Genomic DNA, 19718 nt, shown 5'->3' on the forward strand with positions numbered 1-19718 from the left:
TTTCTTGTAGACACATTGGATGATAAATTCTCAGTAACTTGCAACCCCTTTAGAAATATCTACAACTGCATTTAAAAAATGTTCTTATAGGAAAAAACAACAATAAATAAACTAAAAATAGCAAGGCTGATGAGTATCTCTTCCTGATTTTCCAAAAATGGGAAGATTTAGTGAAACTAAACCGGATGACAAAACCATTACTATTTTTGAGAATAAACTACAATCCAGCCCCAATATGTAGAAGCGGAAATTACTATTGCTGTGAGTATACATTTTTTTACCCTTCGTATAAACAAGCCTTAAAGAGGGACAGGATGTGAGCACACCCATCCTCTGGTGAGTACACTAAATCATCATACAATTTTTTTGTTCTAGATCAATAAATCTCAAATTCTCTAGACAAATAAATACAATAGGGATTGTAGGAATAAGCTCTTAGGGGTGGCTTAGTTTCTTAATCTAATACAGTACAGCCAAACCAGAAAACCTCATTGTTTGTTCAGTGGCTTCTCCAAGGTCACCCATGCTCTGTCTACTGTGTCAAAACAAGAAGAGATGTCTGGTTTTATTGGCACTGACTAACTTGCACCCAGATTGCTAGAGTGCCATTCTTTCTATAGCATATGCATCTTGGAAAGGTTGGCATAGTTAGGAACAAAGCCAAAGAACTAGTGCAGATAGTCAGGGGTTAGTTTAAGATAGGATTGTTAAGGAATAACTGATATGAATATGTAATAATAATGATTACAAACAAAAAAGGAACTAATAATTTGCTGTGTGCTTTGTCTATAAATACCAATCCAATAAAGTCATGTTTCAAAGCTAAAACAAGCCTCATTTACCATTCAGTCTTCTATACAACCCTCTCACAGCAGCCTAAAATTTGCTGAAATATAAATATTTATACATAAATATATAGACACATGTGTTGACTTGTAACAAAGGATTCAGTTCTTCATTTTTCTCTTTGGCAATCCTTTGTTTGGCTGCATAGAAGTAATGTTTGTTCTTCTGAGAGTGCATGCAAAAGATAAGGTATGTTACAAAAACTGACAACACCTGCACGGCAAAAAGATTTGAAAGAACAACTAAAAGTAAAGAAGAGCATATGGAAATACATTGTTTATGCAACTATAATTTGTATTACACTGTAAATCTTATTTGAGTTTTTCCATTGCAAGGTACCCTCTCTTCCCATTTGACATACCTAACTTATAATTTACAGAAAACATACTTATCACCATCTTACATTCAAAAAAGAATTACTATATTGAAATTCTTGATTAGCATCCAGGGGCTGTCTCATATGACAGGATACAGAAAATCCTAATATCTTGTCTTATTCTGCTCTCCTATTCCTGTGTCTCCTTCTCCTTAAATTGTCAGTTATTATCATCAATCATCTTGCCTTCACTATGCTTCCAAAGTCTCCATTCCTGTGGTTCACCCTCCCTACTGCACACTCAGTCTTCCTGTAGCCACATTCACTTCCCCCTCCTCTCTTGCACTTCTCCAAGTCATCCCTGGCTCCCTGATCCCTGCTCCCTACACGCCATCACAACCCAGTCCTTTCATCCTTTCTTTCCCAACTCTCAGCCTTTAATTGACCTTCCGAGAAGAACTGTTGCCAGCCACCACTTCCCCTTCCCTCTCCTCCTCTGCCTCTTTTGCTGGTCAATCTGGGTGGGAGAGGAGGAGGGGGAGATGGAAATGGGAGACAGCCTGTCTCCCTGCCAGGTGGCCGTGTGGAGGCACGGGGCTGTGCGGTGCTGGTGATGGGGGCTGAAAATCTGCTGAACACATGAGGAGGAGCTGGGAACACTTGAGAAAAGAGGCGATCCAGAACGGGGGCCAAATGTAGACATCATCAGTGCACACTGTTTGGCAAACTCATAGATGCTAAAAATTGAAAAGCAGGAGGAGGAAGCTGAATTCCTGCTATGTCATCTTGTGCAAAATATGTGTCAATCACCGCCTGATTCTATATCACTACTTGATCCTAACAGTAGCATTTTGTAGCTTTGCATTTAGTTAATGTAAATGCTTTGCATTTAGTTATCTGTGCTCCAAGAGAACCCAGGCTCATGAAATAAGCATATACTTATAATAATATATGCATTTACTTTAATACATTGTGGTTAGCTCTTCTTTAAATTTCCAAAAAAGGTTTTGCCCTTCCTGTTACTGAAAATGTGACTGCTTCCCTTTCCTCTGAATGAAACACAACAGGCCTAGGAGAATTGAGAGTTCGTTTTCAGGTTTATTTATCATTCCTTTTGATGAGAGGTGGTTTGAAATGAAATAACTTCTGACATGCTCTTTCCTTTTCATTTGTTCTTATTTGATGGGTGGTGAGGAACGTGAGGGGGAGGGAGGGGTGAAATCTGCATCAGTAAATTTTGTTTTGACAGTAAAAACTCTTTCCCAAAATGAGAAAGAAGGATGTTGCAAATTATGATTAGTCTCGCATGTGTGGACAGACCATATAGTTATCAAGAATTATTCCATATGCAAAAGTAACATATCAATGACCTAATTTGTTAACTGGCACCCAGTCAAACCTCAGAGCCACCCAAGGTAGAAAAAAATATAACTAGCTTGCTGATTCTTAGCCAATCTTTCTTTGTTCGTCTTTCATTCAGAAGAAAGGCCTTTTAAAAAACACTTCATTTCCCTGATACATGTATTCATATTTTCTTTTGGTATTCATTCAGTTGCATAGCAAAGAATTTTATGCTCTGCCATAGCAAAACGTGTATAGACAAGCTCAGCAGGACTTTTCATGTTTTGCTGTCAACACTGCACAATGCCAGCCCTTCTTAAAATATAAACTTAATGTAGAAAAAAGTTCTGACTTTCAGAGCAATTGATATCTAGTGATATCAGCTGAATTGGAGGCTTTCCATTACATAATAAGTTTTGTAGAAGTACTGATTTTAGGGTTAAAGGTTCCATGAACACAAATGTGTGAAATACTTGAATTTCTATCAATTATTAATCCCAGAGCTATGATTTTGAGATATATTTTAATTAAATACTCTTGAACCTATCATATCCCTCCACATACTTCTCCTTAGGCAGGTAATTGTTTGACACAGAAGATTAATTTAGCAAAATAGAGATACAAAGAAAAAGTATATATTTGCTGTAAAATTCTTACATCTTAAGTTGAAAACCTTGGTTATTACATTCTATGTTTCTAATAGAACTTAATATAAGGCAAGGTATTGAAATATATTTTAAACTTTTTCTTCTGCACAGGCTTGTGCTAGCTAAGCCATGCTAGTGAAAAAATCAGTTTCACAAGCATACAGACATGAAGAAGATGTACAAGAAGGAACTTACCTCTTGTTTTTTCATGTTGAGTTCAGATCAAAATTGCAAACAATGACAAAAACAACAAATAAAATCAAAGCATAGGTAATAATAAACCCCCATCAAACCCAACAAAATAAACCAAGAACAGAAAAGACAAACCACAAGATGATAATTTGTATAAAACAGTAGATCACAGACGTTTGGAACTTTGGATGTGCTGGATGGAGGAAATATAATAAGGCAGATGGAGATTTGGACAGGCTAGATTTTGAAGCTGAAGTTTGATGAGGTGAAGTCACTGAGAAACAGAATCATCATGAAAAGCCTCATAATACCACATGCCAACCCAAACCCCATGACTATGTCTATGCTGTTAAATAAAATGGGGCCAGAGACCAAAACAAAATGTGACTGGTTTTGGAGGTGGTCCCTGGAACAAATTAGACCCATGTTGCCACATATTGACTCAGAAACAGTTGTTTGGAGAGATTCTCCCAGAGCCTGGGACTGAGCCAACAGTTAAGCAGTGCCTACAATAGTGTATCCAAAACTCTACTTCTCTTCCTTCCCTTTTTTTATTTAGTGCACAATGACAAATTGTACCATCTACCTAAACATTGTTAGTGGTGGTAAGTGGTTATAATATCATGTCATCCTTAGGATAGACACAGTGGAGTCTAATGAAGGATTTCTTTGAGGTTTTAGAGCCTAGAAGACAGTGCTGTGTTACAGACAGCTTCAGTTGTCATTTCTGTTGGCTGCTGTTGACGCAGCAAATGATGCAGTATGGCCATGCGCTTAAAGTCAGGCTTTCCTGGAGCCTTCTAGCCAAGCCTGGTTTCACACTTCAACTGGACAAGAAGCACCATATTTGTCCACTTCAGTTTTGAAAAACTTCCCCCAGCCACATTAGCAAGGGATTGGAGGACATTTACAGGAGCATAATTAGATAGTCTCATTTCCTTCCTTCACTCCTGCTTCTCTGATTGCCCATGCCAGCAAAGTAAAGAAAGTATTTTCACAACGGTTTTAGATTGCAAACAGACGGGACTAAAGACCTTTGCCTAGTGCTGTCCATATATAGTTCCTAAACCAAAATTTTCTTATTCATGTTCAGTTCAAGACCTTTTCATAACTAGGTCTTAATCCTGCATTTTTGGCTTGATGCCCTGGGGTAGGGATCTGGTAGTTCATGTAGGATGTCAGGCTTTTGTTAGATGGAAATTGAAGATTTAAAGTGGAGGCTCTGCCATGTCACTGAGAGATTCATCTTGTGCAACACAAAGGCACTAGTTTTGAAACAATGCCATAGGAACGGCATCTTGTGCCAGATACTACATTTATTCAGGGTTACTTGAGCAGAAGTAATGAGAAGCATTAAAGCAAGGTTTACATAATGAAATGCAATATCAAACACTCCATGTACATTAGTGAGAAGAGTAGAGATTGAGTTGTTTTGAACAAAACTTAATCTGCTTCTTGAGAAGGGAAAATTACTAGCAGACTGCAAAATTACCCTCTCCTCAATTTCAATGTTATTTTTGACCTAATACAAATATGTTTGATTGTGGCCCATTTTGACAAAATGACAAAAATCCCTTCTAAAATGTTTGCTTTTTTTTTTCCTGACTCTTACTCAGCCATCTGATCTTAGAGAGGCCTGTAAAATATACAGTCATTTTATAAGATGAAGAAAAAAATATGGTGAAATAAAAATGCAAATCATCCACAGAGTATCAACAGAAGTCAACAATACAAGATAGCAAAATTAAACAGTGCTTTTAGAAAATTGTATTCTGATTAACATCCTATACAGAGAACAACGTTGAACATCTTTGTCTCCTTAGAGAACTTGTTTTGCATAGAAATGGGCTGAGATCTCCCTTAAACGAAGTGCTTTTAACCCACATCATAACATCTGGTGAGGAATTCATGCCTGAAGGGAGTCACTACCAGCAAATTCACATCAAAGAATCTGGAGGGAGAAAAGCAGAATTCAGAGCCTCTGTGACCTATATGCACTTTCTATGGATGGCCCCATAACCCACATATGTAAAGAGCTACAACAGGGACCCCAAACCTGCTTCCTTAAAGTTTGCAGCAAGCCTAATTAGCCTTGAACCAGGGAGAAGTTCCTTATATTTCTACCATTCTCTGCTACATGTGGCAGTAGTATGGACATATGGAAATATTGCCTAAGCAAGGTAATTCATATGTGGGTACAAGAAGGATGACAGTCAATGCAAAGAGGACTGGACGTTTTCCAGAGGGAGGTAGGCAGCAGCTCTTCCCTCTCACCTGAGCACCTTCAGGGTACAAAGCAGTTAAGGGCATGATTTGGAGAAGGAACCTGCTGGCTGTGGAATAATAGTGCCTGGGGGGTTTTCCTTACATTTTCATTTAATGACCCAAGAAAACCTACTGTTTCTTCACAGGTGCATGAGGAGACCATGCTCATTGCAGGGGGATTGGACTAAATGATCTTTAAAAGCCCCTTCTAACTCAGGCTGTCCTATGATTCTGTAACTATGACATTGCATGGGGTGCTGTCCTCAAACCAAATGGCTGTACCGCTCTCACAAGACTGTGTTTCCAGTCCAGAAAAATAATATTTGAAAGCAAAGTATTATGATGACTGCTGTATGGATTATAGCTAAAGGATCTTTATCTTTTCCTTTACTTTGATTACCCATGTCTATAACAAATCTCCCAGCATTTGGCCACAAATTCTGCCCAAGCTAAGAGAAAGCTGTGACCAGCTTCTCAGATAGCTGCAGCAGGAAGATGGGTCTCCCAGCATGCTGCAGCCTCAGGAAAACACAGTTTTAGCTTTAACCCCGCTTTTCCCCCCTCTCATGTTTTTGGTCATAAGTGGTAGCTAGGATCACCTTAGGTAAATGGTAGCACATGGCAAACCAAGGCAGAAAATTGGGCAGTGTCAAGAATCAGCTACAGGATGGGTGCAGCTAATGTAGAAAGGATTGCAAAAGGCTTTGACATTGCAAACCAGCCTGAAGAACAGGAAGAAACAGCTGCTCAAAACTATGTCCATGACCTTTCCGTGGACAAACCCAGTGGGGAATAGATGTATTCTATGAATGATAAGGGAACAGCCAAATGAAGTGCAAATGGGAAAGACAGACTGAAACGGACTGGACAAAGACCAAGAGAAGAAATTACCAGAAGAAAAAAATAAATAAAAGGAAGAGACAATTTAGACCCCACATATAGAAGAGGAGAAAAGCAAAGCTTTGTGCCAAGGCAGAATCCTAAGAAAGCCCACAGGAAAAGCAGATGGGAAATATGTGTGGAAACAGTGCTAACACCTGCAACAGGTGTGTTATTCTTTCAATATGAAAAAAAATGAGTTCCAACCATGTATGACTGCAGCAGAAGCACTGAAAGAGACCTGTCAGAAAGACAGAAAGGATAAGCAGTCTCAACTGATTAATTTGTGTACAAGGAAAATAGTTCAAATTATTACATAAGCAAAACACGATAGAGAGCCAGGGTGAAAAGGACTGTCATAACAAAGGTGTTGCTAGACCTATTGAGTAATGCTTCAGGAGTGCTAATCATCATATTCCCTAAAGAAACAAATGACACCAATAAAGTATACTGATATAATATACAAGAAACTGTTTCTTCAGACAGTAAGGAAAAGAAAATTAATTGGAACTGTGCAGATAAGGAGTTTGCAGAAGACTTCCCCATGTCAAGCACGGCTGAAGAAAGTAAAATGCTCATGCTGGAAGCCAACCAAGGGAAGCTCCGATGGGGTAGGTTGGAGGGGTGTGAATGCAGAGATCACTGGAATGCCTCCTGCTGCCAAAGCCAACTGTTTGGATTACACTGTCTCCCCTTATGCAGACAGGTTGCCTCTTGGGCTCAGAACTGGCAGGGCCTGTTAGGCAGGCTGCAAACCTCCAGGAGAAGGAGGGAAAGGGAAAGCTTTCACTTAATTTGGATAATCCGGCTTGTACTTCCAACATACAAATTAGGCGAGAAACTAAAATTGTTCTGAAGCAAAAGATGAAGGATAACATGAATATAATGCCTGACTCAAATGTGCAAGGAAACAAGCAAGAACTGGAAGGTGGTGTACTAAATAAAGGAGATTATGATCTGGAAAGACTAACTGAAACTTAGTGGGATAATTCCCTTGTGTTGAAAAGACAGGATGCAGTATGCATGGGAAAGACAGAGTAGAGAAAATCAATAGGTGTAAAATATGTTGTATAATTCTTTCAAAGGACATATTTTATCATTTTGACAATGACAACAGTGAATGGTAAAAATCTCAGGTAAGCATACAAGAAATTAAAAACAACAATAACAAAAAAATCCTATAGCATAATTTCATGCATATCCCTTAGGCCAGTACTCTGGAACAGAGCCAAGGGAGGCACTAACCCCTGATTGCATTTTAGTTGATCAAGTCTCTAGATAGTGCATACAGATACAAAGTTTTCAAACACATATAGTGAATTCCAAAAACTAAAGATGAAGAACTGGATCAAAGTTTCAGCTGTTGGGAAGTGGGGCACTGAAACTATGAAATCAGAGTACTTGAATCATATACAGAAAGAAAATAATTCAGGAAAAAACCCAAAACCCTAAGTAAGGCAATCAACTCCATTTTCAGAAGCATTTTAGAGAACATAAAATAGTAAATATGAGATAAAAAAATAAATACTTAAAACTTATCTTTAAAAAAAAAAAAAAAGAAAAAAAATGAAGAAAACATTGGAGACTTTTGGGAAATTGCAAAAGAAATGAAACTCATCTGTGGAGGAGGGGGGAAAGAAGGAGATATAAGGCAAAGCAATGGTCAGAGTGTCTTCAAAAGGGCTATTCAGAGCTCAAAGTACATATACAGGAAGGAGTGGCAGGAAAGGAATCCAAGGACTCTTAAATCTGAATAGGCCAAAAAGGGAAAAGGAGAATAAAAGGACTTATATAGCTACGAAAGGAGGAAAAGAAGTACAAAGATGAAAAAAACACTCTACCAATGAAAGAAATAGGAAAGAAAAAGAAATTTAAAGTAGAAAAATAAAACAAGACACCAACCTGAACCATGTATCTTATTTAGTGTGAAAACAAATATTAGAAGCGATTTAGAGCCAGCCTCTCCAAAATTATCCTCAACTCTTTGGAACAGGTCCAGAAAAGGACCACATTGAGATCCATAATGTACTTCTGAAGTACAAGAGTAATCAAGACACCTATCTTTGGCATAGAATGTAGGAAATTTAGGGTGTGGTTCACAGGTTCTATCTTGGGCAATAAAGACACTATTCTCACTGAGCCAGTCCCTCTAGGTTTTTCACGACAGACAAAGAAAAACAGGAAATTACCTGTCCTGATTTTAGCTGGAATAGAGGGGGGTTTTATTTTGTTGTTTTTTTGTGGTTTTGTTTTGGGTTTTTTTTTTTTGTTTTTTTTTTTTTTTTTTTTTTTTTTTTTTTTTTTCACAGTAGCTGGTACAGGGCTGTGTTTTGGGTTTGTGCTGTAAATAATGTTAATAATACAGACGTTGCTGAGCAGGGCTTACACAGACTCAGGACCTGTTTTGCTAACACCACCCCAGCACCAGCACGTAGTTTAGGGGCACACAAGCAGTTTTCAGGGGATACAGCCAGGATAGCTGATCCCAACTGATTACAGGGATATCCCAAAGCATATGCTGTCATGCTCAGCATAAAAAAACTAGGGTAAGGAGAAAGAAAAGGAGAATATTCAGAGTGACGGCTTTTGTCTTCCCAAGTGTGTTGTTTTTGGCTGGAATAGAGTTAATTTTCTCCACAATGGCTGTATGGGCCTATGTTTTGAATTTGTGCTGAACACAGGGTTGATAATATAGAGATGTTTTCGTTATTGTGAGCAGGGCTTGCACAGAGCCAAGGCCTTTTCTCCTTTTTGTGTTGCCACCCTGGTGAGGCAGTTGGGAGGAGACACAGCTGGGACAGGTGACCTCAGCTGACCAAAGGGACATTCCAGACTATATGGCATCATGCTCAGTAAGTAAGGGTGTAAGAAGAAGGAAGGGGAGATATTTGGAGTGATGGTGTTTGCCTTCCCAAGTCACTGTTATGTGAGATGGGGCCCAGCTCTCCTGGAGAAGGTTGAACACCTGTCCATGGGAAACGGTGAATGAATTCCTTGTTTTGCTTTGCTTGCATGCATGGCTTTTGCTTTCCATGTTAAACTGTCTTAATTTCAATCAACAAGTTTTCCACCTTTTACCCTTCTGATTCTCTTGCTGACCCAATGGTGGGTGAGTGACAGAGCAGCTGCCTGGTAATCGTTTTCTGGCTGGCTGGGGTTAAACCACAACACCAAGCCACTGTTACACATGATGGAGTCCTGTTTTCCTGGAGATGGCTGAACACCTGCCTGTCCATGGGAAGTGGTGAATGAATTCTTTGTTTTGCTTTGCTTGTGTGTGCAATTTTCACTTTTCCTATCTAACTGTCTTTATCTCAGCACATGAGTTTTCCTTTTTACCCTTCCAATTCTGCGCCCCATCCCAGCGGAATGATGAGTCAGTGAGCAGCTCTGTGAGGCTTAGATCCCAGCTGGGGTTAAATCATGACATAAACTCTGCATAATAATGTTGGCTTCTGGAATAATGTCATGCACATCATGTCCTACGTTCCTACAGGGAGTATAAAAAGTCTAATTTAGATTTAGAGATCTAACTTGTGCATGCTTCAAATCCTATGGACAAAAGTCACCCTTGCTTTCTTAATATTACAAAATCTAGAAGGATTAATTAATGCATGCATGTGATATGTGAAGTTGATTCAAAAATAAAAGAAAATTCAAAAATTCAGATGACTTTTTTTTTAAGTCTGTTTTTCGTGAATGGTAAAAATAGCATATATTCTTTATGATAAGAGGTCATGGTATGGTATAATACCTTATGGTATTAGGTCTGGATAGTGTATCTTTTTGATCTGATATTCTAATATGTGCCAAATTCTACTCTAATTCTACTCTCTCAAAGTTCCATGGTAAGAATTGAAGACTTCCTCACACTGAAAAATACAAGTATACTTTAATACACACAAATGGGAAATCATACCCTCTTTGAAGTTGATGCCAAAATTCTCATGAACTTCACTATGACTAAGATTTCACCAGAAAATCAGTGCAGATAATAATGTAGGCGTCTTTAAGAGAGCAAAATTAAGAAAAAAGGACAATATTAACAAAGATGAAACGTTAGGTCCACCATTAGGAAAACACACAATACTGAGTTTTGATATCCTCTAAAATATAAGTGAAATAAATATCTTACTAGAGATGCCTAATGTTGATTGGTCAGGACACAGAAAAAAAAAGAAACATTGGTAGAAAAAGTGGATATTAGCAAAGTAAGAAAGATCTAGGACATATTGTCACTGTCTAATCTCTTCAATTAGAGGGGATGAAATGGGAAAACATAATCCTAATCGCTCTCAGAAGTTTTAGATTGCATGTGCACAGTGATGTGAGCTATCAAAAGAGTGCATTTTGAGAAGTATTGTATAGTAGGAAGAAAATGAATGATTTAACAGCTTAAATGGCACCACCATGGGAACACATCGATTTAAATGAAAACGCAGTGCAATTTTACTGGAAGATATAAGTGCTGCCAGCACACTGTCACCATGGTAGGCCCTGTCATTCCCAAAATGGAGCAAACCTATTGGCTAGAAGCTGCAGGAAGAAATGTGCAGGAGACCTGCATCTCAGGTTGACTGAGGCTGGTTTTGTATGTGCATGCCATGATTTTTTCTGACACCACACCAAACTGCTTTATCTTCCCAGCAATCATCCTTTTCTAATGGAAAGGACAGCATAATCCATTTACCAGAAGACCTCACAGAAAAATTGGTATCACCAAACTTTTTGAAACCCAGTCTAAAATTACAAATTTTAATTTCATGCATTTTGCTCAATTTGAAATGAACTTACCAGAACACTGCATTACTCAACACTATAATTGTTTAAAAAAAAAAAAAATCCGAGTTTTATAAAAGTCTGTTTCTTAAGAAAAATGCTATTTTGTTAGATAATTTATAATATAAACCATATAGTATTCACTTTACAACTCAGGTAACACCTGCATGATGAGCATTGTTCACTAGTAAACAGTATTCTAAAATTAACCATTTCATTATGGACTCAGAAAAAGGATGAAAGTCCACTTCCATGTGCCTATGCTAATAAAATACTATTGTGGCAATTATATATTTCATTAGCAATGAAAAACATAAAGAAAAAATAAAATTAATTACCATTTTGAGAAATTAGATATACTTTTATATCTCTGCTTTCCATTACAAATAGAACTCTCACTTCCTTCCTAATACACAGAAAATGTCTTTTTGTTTCTTTGCTCTTTATTTTTGTAGTTACAGCAACTCTAAAAGAATATTTAAGGCAGTAACTCTCTCAGTGTTACAGCACTGTGGGTGAGAGGAAAGACCACTTAAAAGAAGGAAAAGAAAAATGAATGATAGTGTCTTCCCACTCATAAATAAATACTGAATTTCTTTACAGTCAGGCAAGACCTTAACCCCTACAGCTGTGACACCTAAAACCGCCAACGATGTCAACAAGAGATAGAAAGAATCTAAAGACAAAAATGCTGAAACTACAAACATTTGCAAACAATTAATAATCAGCAGTATGAAACAACACCTAGGAAATGTCAAGCAAAAAGAAAATCAAAGAACATAATCTAGGGTGCATATTAAATGTGTCAGAGGCTCCAGAGTAAAGAGTGTATGTAATCATATGATTGCAAGTCATAGTGTAAAAGGAGTTTTAAGTTGTCAAGGAAAGAAAGTTCCTTTACTTTAGCAGGCTTAATTTTTACTCCTTGCAAATTTCACCACTGGGGCTCTTTTGCTGGGCTTTGTTGGCTTGGGTATTTTTAGTTGGGTTTGGGAGGAAAGGAGGGATTAGGAGGGACATTTTTTTGTTTGTTTGTTTGCTTTGTTGGTTTTTTGGGTTTTTTTTTTTAATTTTAAATCGGGATTTTCAGACCAGTGTTACTGTTCCTCTTCTTGGAGGTCTGCAGCACATGACTTCACTGGCAGTGACCCTGCAGAACAATGAACTCTGCAGTGAAGTTATTCTTGGAGACGAAGCAACAGGATGTTCTCATGTAGGCAGTATGCAATTATACATTGTTATCTGGTGACAGCTGATCCAGCAGCCAGCATGCTGCAACACAATATTGTTTCTCATACAGAAAGGATAAACCTCCCTGCAGAACAGAGGTTAAATCTAGCAAAAGTATCCAAATGAATAATCAGTCTCTCCATCTGCAGGTGTAAATAAAAGGTTTATGATCACAGTTGCATTATTATTATTCCCTCTAATATTATTCTAGATTATATTAATTGCTCCAGTATGCATCTCTGCTATGGAACTAACTTAAAAAAATACCTTGGTCTTTTCTGTCTTATACACATATGTTGCATACATACAGCAATCCAATCTGTTTATATGAAGTGCTCTCAGTTTATCATCAGTGCTCTCCCAATCCAAGGCTACAAATAAACTTGGAGATAGAGTTGAATCACAATGATTTACACCTGACCTAATAAAGAGCTCTGTGATGAAGCTATCACAGTACTTAAAGACATCTACATCCAAATTAGTCATCCTGGTTTCTTTTATAGCTATTGGAGAGCACTTGCATGATGCCTCTCAACCTGTAGCAGCCATCTGAAATACTCTAAAAGTGCCTGCTTCTGTCCATTAACCATATTCCATTAACAATAACCATAAGTTTCTGAAGATAAATTCCACCTTTCCAGTGCAGCTAAGGATAAGGTTAAGTGTCTGGGAGATTATTTATGCTATTGGAATTGGAGAAAAAAGGGGAAAAGACAGGAAAATAGAAAAATTCTTTGCACTATCCAGAATTCTAAACATTCATTTAACCCATTAATCTTACTCTGATTCCTTCATCATCACTAACCTTAGGCTTGTCCTTGGAAAGGGGAAAGTGTTGTCACAGTCCATCTGCCTTAGCACAGCAGTGATTTCCTTCTTATGTGTGCAAGCATTTAAATATCTTTTCTGGGCATGTAAATCCAGTATTTGGGTAATTGTACAAGGGCTCTCATAGGTGTAACTAGGGAGGCAATTTTTTAGCAGGATTGGAGTCATCCTTTATCCCTTCTACCCATGATAAACCTGTTATTTTTTCCAGTGTGCACAACTCACATTATGTGAGTGTCCCAACACTGATTCACCTTCATGCTACACAACTTCTTGACTTCCGTGGGATGGGTTATATCACAGATGTTTTCTCAGGGAAAATAATTCTTATCTGATGTTGTAGTTGTCCTGAGGACTATAACTGGCCTATGGACCACAATATCCCCTAAGTAATCAGTTGGATGGCTTTGTTCCATGAATGGGTGCTACTAATGAGCATACAAAAATAATGCTAAATTAAGTATCTTAATAAAATAATGTATTGTCCATAAAATCCATTTTGATCACCCTCTTGGCTCAATGAATGCAAAATATTTTATATGAGGGCATGCTTGAGCAGCTACAGCATACAGAATGACTCCAAAATCCAGTTACCAGCAGAGGAAGATTTGCCTTCTGAGTGTACATGTATAGAGGTAATTTTTTTGTTTTGGTATAATTTTGTGAAATGTAATACTATCTGGCAGTATGATCACGTTTCCTCCAAAATTTGGCACAAACCTTTGAGACAGACTGGTGTTTGATCCAGCACAATGGTACCTGTGGCAGTTGTACAAGTTATCAGGCTGCTAAATAAAATTATGGGAATAATAACTGTGGGACTTATGTTTGCAATTTAGTCAATGAAATGAAATTACCATATGCAATGGGCTGACCCTGCCTGGATGCCAGGCACCCACCAAAGCTGCTCTATCACTTCCCTCCACAACTGGACAGGGGAGAGGAAATATAATCATGGGTTATATTGTTAAAGCTAGACAGAAATGGGGAAGGAGCTTTTTCTGATCAGAAAATCTTTTGTGAGATTGTAACAATGCTGATCAAATTATTGGCAAGAGATTCTCTCAGCTTTAAACAAAAACTACTTGCATTTATGTAAGAGAAATAAACATCAGCTGCTTCTTCCCTAGAGAGACCAACAATCTCCCAGTACATGAGAAAGTAAAGTACAAATACCCAATCATCACTTAAATCAAACCCCTATTGTGAACAATTGTCATATCCCAACTCCTTATATCAGAAGCTGAACTATAGTCTTCTCTGAGACTGTGCAATAGGCTTTACCAACAGAGAACTCTCCAATAGTTTTTCTGTTTGCTTTTTGCACTCAGAACATGGCCCTCACTCACATTCCTTTAAACCTGTGATCACTAAAGGAAATTGTGTATTTTGGTCCATTATTTGGCTTAAATTCAGACAAACTTTTATACCACCCCAATTTCAATTTTTTCATCAGTCTACATCCTCTAAATTAAAGAGAAGGTTATACTATGAGGTTTTGCTTTAAATTGTACAACCTACCAGCCCCAAGCTGAGCTCAGACTGCACCTTTCTTCATTTTACTATTCTTTGTTATAACTGCTTAACTTGAAAAAAGTCTCCCACCCACGTTCTCTTCCCTTGGCTTCCTCTGTTTAACTGATGTGCAGTTCTTCCCTTCAGTCCTTCTAGGTCCTAGCTAATCCCCTGAGCAGACAGAAATAGGGAAGCTGCCAAAGCAATACCAGGGCTCATTCAACATGAGCCACTGGAGCAGCATTTTGAAGAATCCCAGCACTATATGCTTGCCTATTGAAAATATTTTGCTCGGTATAAATTACTACATCTTCTTTTAAGTGAAAATCTTTGGGAAGGTGGGGGGGGGCTATTTTTGTGTGAATTGTGCATATAAGTTTAAATGTCTCGTCCCACTGTGGATAGAAAAAGTATTTCTTATCATGCTGTAGTATCAGAAGCTGTTATGGAAACATGAAAAGAAAAAGAGGAAGGAAGGAAGGAAGGAAGGAAGGAAGGAAGGAAGGAAGGAAGGAAGGAAGGAAGGAAGGAAGGAAGGAAGGAAGGAAGGAAGGAAGGAAGGAAGGAAGGAAGGAAGGAAGGAAGGAAAAGAGAAAGAGAAAGAGAAAGAGAAAGAGAAAGAGAAAGAGAAAGAGAAAGAGAAAGAGAAAGAGAAAGAGAAAGAGAGAATAGGTTTGTGAAGAGTGCTGAAATTTGTTGGGCCCCTCAGATCTAAGGAAAGAGAAGCCTTGGGGAAAAGCTAGATATGCATATATTTCTTTAAGTGGTTTCAAACATGTTTTCTTTGAAGTGTCTCAGTACTAAATAAAGATTCTGTTTCAAAAAACTTGTTGGTCATAGTGTCACCATCACTGATTTTGGAGAGAAGAGTAACTCAAATGTTCAAAATTAGTCATAGTATTCTGGAACTGTACATGAGAACATTGTTTGAAGCTGATTTTTTCCAAAAGTTATTTGGTCTGTACTGTATGTGTACATTGATATTTTGATCTTGGCCAACCTTGAAGTTGGCTTCAGCCACGCCTGTCTGCATAAGATGTGCTTTCCCCGTCTGCACAAGATGTGCTTTCCCCGTCTGCACTTCACCAAAGCCTCTATATTATAACAAAGTAACCCCTACTGCATATGTTGGGGTTTTTTGTGAGGCAAAGTTGTTAAAGATTTCCCCTCTGTCAACAGGGCTCTTCTTCCAGCTATGTCCTTCTTTGCAGGAAGCAAAGTGGATAAAAAAGAGGCAGAAAATAAGAACAATGGACTGCAGTTGATGGGCACCATCTTCATCACTTCCCTTCAGCAAGGACAGCAACAAAGAATCACTGTGGGGCCAATGTCTACACATCTCTCTCGCTTCTGCTCCACTCCTCAAGGGGAGCTTTGCAGTCCTTTCTCAAGAGGTACCTGACCAGTGATGGTTCAGTCATTCAACCAAAGGTTTTGCACTATTTCTTAGCTAAAGTTAGGAAAAAACATAGTTCTTGTTCACTTACACCAACAGTTTCACTGCAAACAAAAGCATATCCAGATAAGAGAAGTAATAAATAAAATACGAGTGTGTTGGCTTTTTTTTTTTTTTGTCAGAATCATCAAAAAGTATTGCATAAAAAATTAGTTAGAAAATAATTCTTCTCTTCAATTTGACAGTTAAAATTAGATAAATATAATTTCACAAATGGGAGATTTTAAAAGTCACAATAGTTAAAAAATTATCTGTGATAAATTGCAGTTCACTAAACCAGTGCAAACAGTCATTTACTAAAGGAAAATATTACCATGTATTAGCATTTGTTAAAGGAAAAGCAAAGCCTTACTTAATATTCATTGAATCATTAAATAAATAGGTTACCTATATTAATAACATAAAACCTCCAAAACAGCTAGAATGAAAAACAGAAGTCATAGAATAGCAACACTCACCTCAGGTACGATTCTCATAAAAAAAAAAAAAAAAACAAAACAAAACAAAACAAAACAAAACAAAACAAAACAAAACAAAGCAAAGCAAACAGAAAATAAGAATAAAACAGTGCTATTTCTCTTTTCTCTTTTTCCTACCAATAATACCCTAAATATGTGTTTTCCCTATTTGTCTGTAGCTTATGTAACAAGAAGCAGTGTTATTCAGGTTAGATATAAGTATAAAGGCAAAATCATGCAGCCTAGCTATGCTTTCTGTTTCTTTCTCAAACTCTTGTTTCTGAAAAACAGAATTGGGGGGGGGGGGGGGGGGGGAATCTTAAATGGCTTATTATTTATTATACCAAACAAAATCAGTGCCACTTAATGAATGAGGTTTTTTTCGTGCTGAAATAGTGTCAGTGCCTTGGTGTGCTAACCCATCTAGGAGCGGAAGGACTGGCTGCCCTGGTGCCAGCAGAGGGAGCATAGAGCATTGCTTTTTGTGGGCTTCAAACCTGCAAGGGGAGTTTTGTCCTTTCCTGTTCCAATTTTTCCCCGCAGTTAAATGTTTTTAAAACCTAATGATCGCACATTCCGTGCTAAAAGCACATTTTTATGCATCACAAATACAGCTGTGATGTAACACAGGTGTCAGATTGCTGTAGGATAATTAACTTCTAGCATCTGGAGCACCAAGGCATACACAGCTAGGGGATTTCACCAAGATGAGAACTAAGATGTCCAGGGCATGGTGGCTGCATCGTGTAACAAAGAAGCATCTTCAAATCATCCGCACTTAGCAACACAACACTGCACAGAGGGGCATGTTTGTGCACATCTGCATGTCCAACACACCTGTGCCAAACCAGCTACGGAAGGGGTGTGACCTGGGCGTCACGAGAATTAATTAGCTAATGAGCCTTATCTTCCTGTCGTTACTCAGGTGAAACTTCCATGTGTCTGAAGCCGACTGCAGAACTTCTGAGGATGAAACCCGTGATATCTGCTCTACTTTGCACTGCTGACAGCAGCAGGGCCTGTTCACCCCCTGACTCCAGACAGAGGAAAAATGTGTGTTAAGCCCTTCTACGCATTAGAAGAGCCATACAAAGGACTGCAGAAAACTTAAAGACAGAGTCAATTAAAGCCTTTTCTTTTCCTCATGATTCTCATTATTGGATTCTCACAAAATTGGATCCCACGTTACCATGCCTTCAAAGGAACTCCTGTTAAAGCAAACAGCAGCACTCAGCATCTTGCAGGTTTTATTCCCAAGTAAAATGCTCATTGCAAATTGAAGCAGACAGACACATCCCTTGGCTCCCTGTCTCTCCTGAAAAGAGTCTGGAACCATAAAGCTTCCAGAATCAGATTTTCATAAGTTGAAGCCTAAGGTTGTAGAGGATCTTCTCATGCACAGTTACAATTGAATATGTATAGCTGGCTTTTGTACATACTAATGGAGCCTGTATGCTAGTGCATGACTCAAAGGAATGCAGCTATACAAAAACACACGAGTCTCAGTTTTTGTTTTATGAGGCGAATTAAGTGAAGGGGGAAGAAGAAGGTGATGGGAAAAAGATGAAATTCAGACCTCATCAAAGTCAAGGGTATTTTTCCTGTAGACTTCAAAAGATTTGAAACTTCATCTGTTACATTTATGTCCTACTGAACCCAGAGATATGCTCAGAAACAGGTTTCAACCTCAATTCATTTGGCAGCCCAACTTCTTCCTGGTTGAATGGTGGAAGCACTGACAAGAATCTCAAAAGAAAATTATACTGTGATCTAAATCAGTAGTTCCCAACTTTTTCTGGCTGTCTGGGCAAATATCTCCTTTTAGGAGGCAGTGAGAGCTTTCTACCCCAGCACTTACGACTCATATAGCTGAAGCTAGAGTGTTCATGGAGTTCTGCATTGGGCTAGCAGGCAAACTAGCACCATGTTTCCTAGAAACTGAATTTGGTCTTCAATTCATTCCCAAGCTGCTCCTGCAGCTACTCCTAGGAGTAGGTTACAAGCTGCACTAGTTGAGTTTGCAGCCTCTATTTAGCCTATACCTTGCAGAATAAGTGTTTTTCCCTCCAAGTTCACACTGTTTACACTGATCTGACTAAAGACCATTAACTGTCTTTCAACAGTGGCTTACATCTTCCTTTTGGAAAGAGGAATGGGGGGAAATGTGGGAAAAGTGCCCCTGCTGTAGTCAAATTTAACCTTGGTCTATGCAAATCCAATATTGCTGACACTGCCGGACTTATGAACTTAGTAAAATCCTGGCCACACTAAACTTGATGGCAAAACTCCCTTTGACTTTATTAGACTCTGGATTGCACAAGTGTTAAGGGAATGTGACTGCAAGACTGAGGCAAAGGCAAAGTAAAAGCAACAACAGTTTCCTCACTGCAATCCAGAGGAAATGCATGGTTCTCCAGGGCAATAAGGCAAGCACTAAAAATATAAATAAATATATAAATAAATTAAATTTATCCCCTCTTCAGACAGTTACTAGTTCTTGGAATTTTTTTCTCCCATCTTGTCATCTACAGACACCTGTCCAGCTGCACTTTCTTCACACTTGACTGCCCAGTTAAGCTTCTCTGTCAGCCTTGCTGTCACTCCTCTTTCAGCACGTCAGCTTTCCTGCCATCTCGATGTCACTTTTTCATATGGCAGGATTCACAGCCTTAGCTCACAGATCTGTTTGTATATCGGAAGAAAAATATTTGTCATACTTGCTTCTCATCCCCAGTAAAAATGAGCTTTAGCTAAGTAGGAAAAGCCTGTTAGGAAAGTACTGACATTGAGTTTCTCTACCAGCAGTGTTCTAAAACACTGGATTTTTTTTTCTGCCTACCCAAAGAGATGGGGAAAATTGAGAAGTGAAGGATTCAGCTCTGCCAGGGAATAAGCATACACATTCTGTAATGGCTTTTCAAGTGCACTTCTACATGTAGGTCAGTGAACAGCAAAGGTTTTAGTCC

At 38.4% G+C, this 19718-nt stretch overlaps 1 protein-coding gene across 4 annotated transcripts; it reads left to right on the forward strand.

Moving 5' to 3' along the window:
* Positions 1-224: 224 nt before the first annotated feature.
* LOC310921559 (uncharacterized protein) lies at positions 225-19172 on the forward strand. 4 transcript variants are annotated; one of them, XR_014592167.1, is made up of 3 exons: positions 225-336; positions 16018-16232; positions 17678-19172. XR_014592167.1 is itself a non-coding variant. In XM_083881724.1 (3 exons), exons 1-3 carry the CDS (start codon positions 7093-7095, stop codon positions 17812-17814), a joined length of 357 nt encoding a protein of 118 aa, XP_083737850.1. In that variant the 5' UTR covers positions 7048-7092; the 3' UTR covers positions 17815-19172. The 4 variants fall into 4 exon arrangements, 1 of the variants encoding a protein (XP_083737850.1); XR_014592168.1 differs by having other exon boundaries at positions 226-336; positions 16050-16232; XR_014592169.1 differs by having other exon boundaries at positions 231-261.
* The last annotated feature ends 546 nt before the right edge of the window (positions 19173-19718 follow it).

Source organism: Zosterops lateralis (assembly GCF_965231275.1).
Source record: "Zosterops lateralis genome assembly, chromosome: 2".
In the NCBI taxonomy this organism is placed as follows: domain Eukaryota; kingdom Metazoa; phylum Chordata; class Aves; order Passeriformes; family Zosteropidae; genus Zosterops; species Zosterops lateralis.

Excerpts from the sequence above, each read along its gene's own strand:
- LOC310921559 (XM_083881724.1), top strand. Across the intron at positions 16,233-17,677 it reads TTGCAGTCCTTTCTCAAGAG|GTGAAACTTCCATGTGTCTG; the intron begins GTACCTGACCAG and ends GTCGTTACTCAG.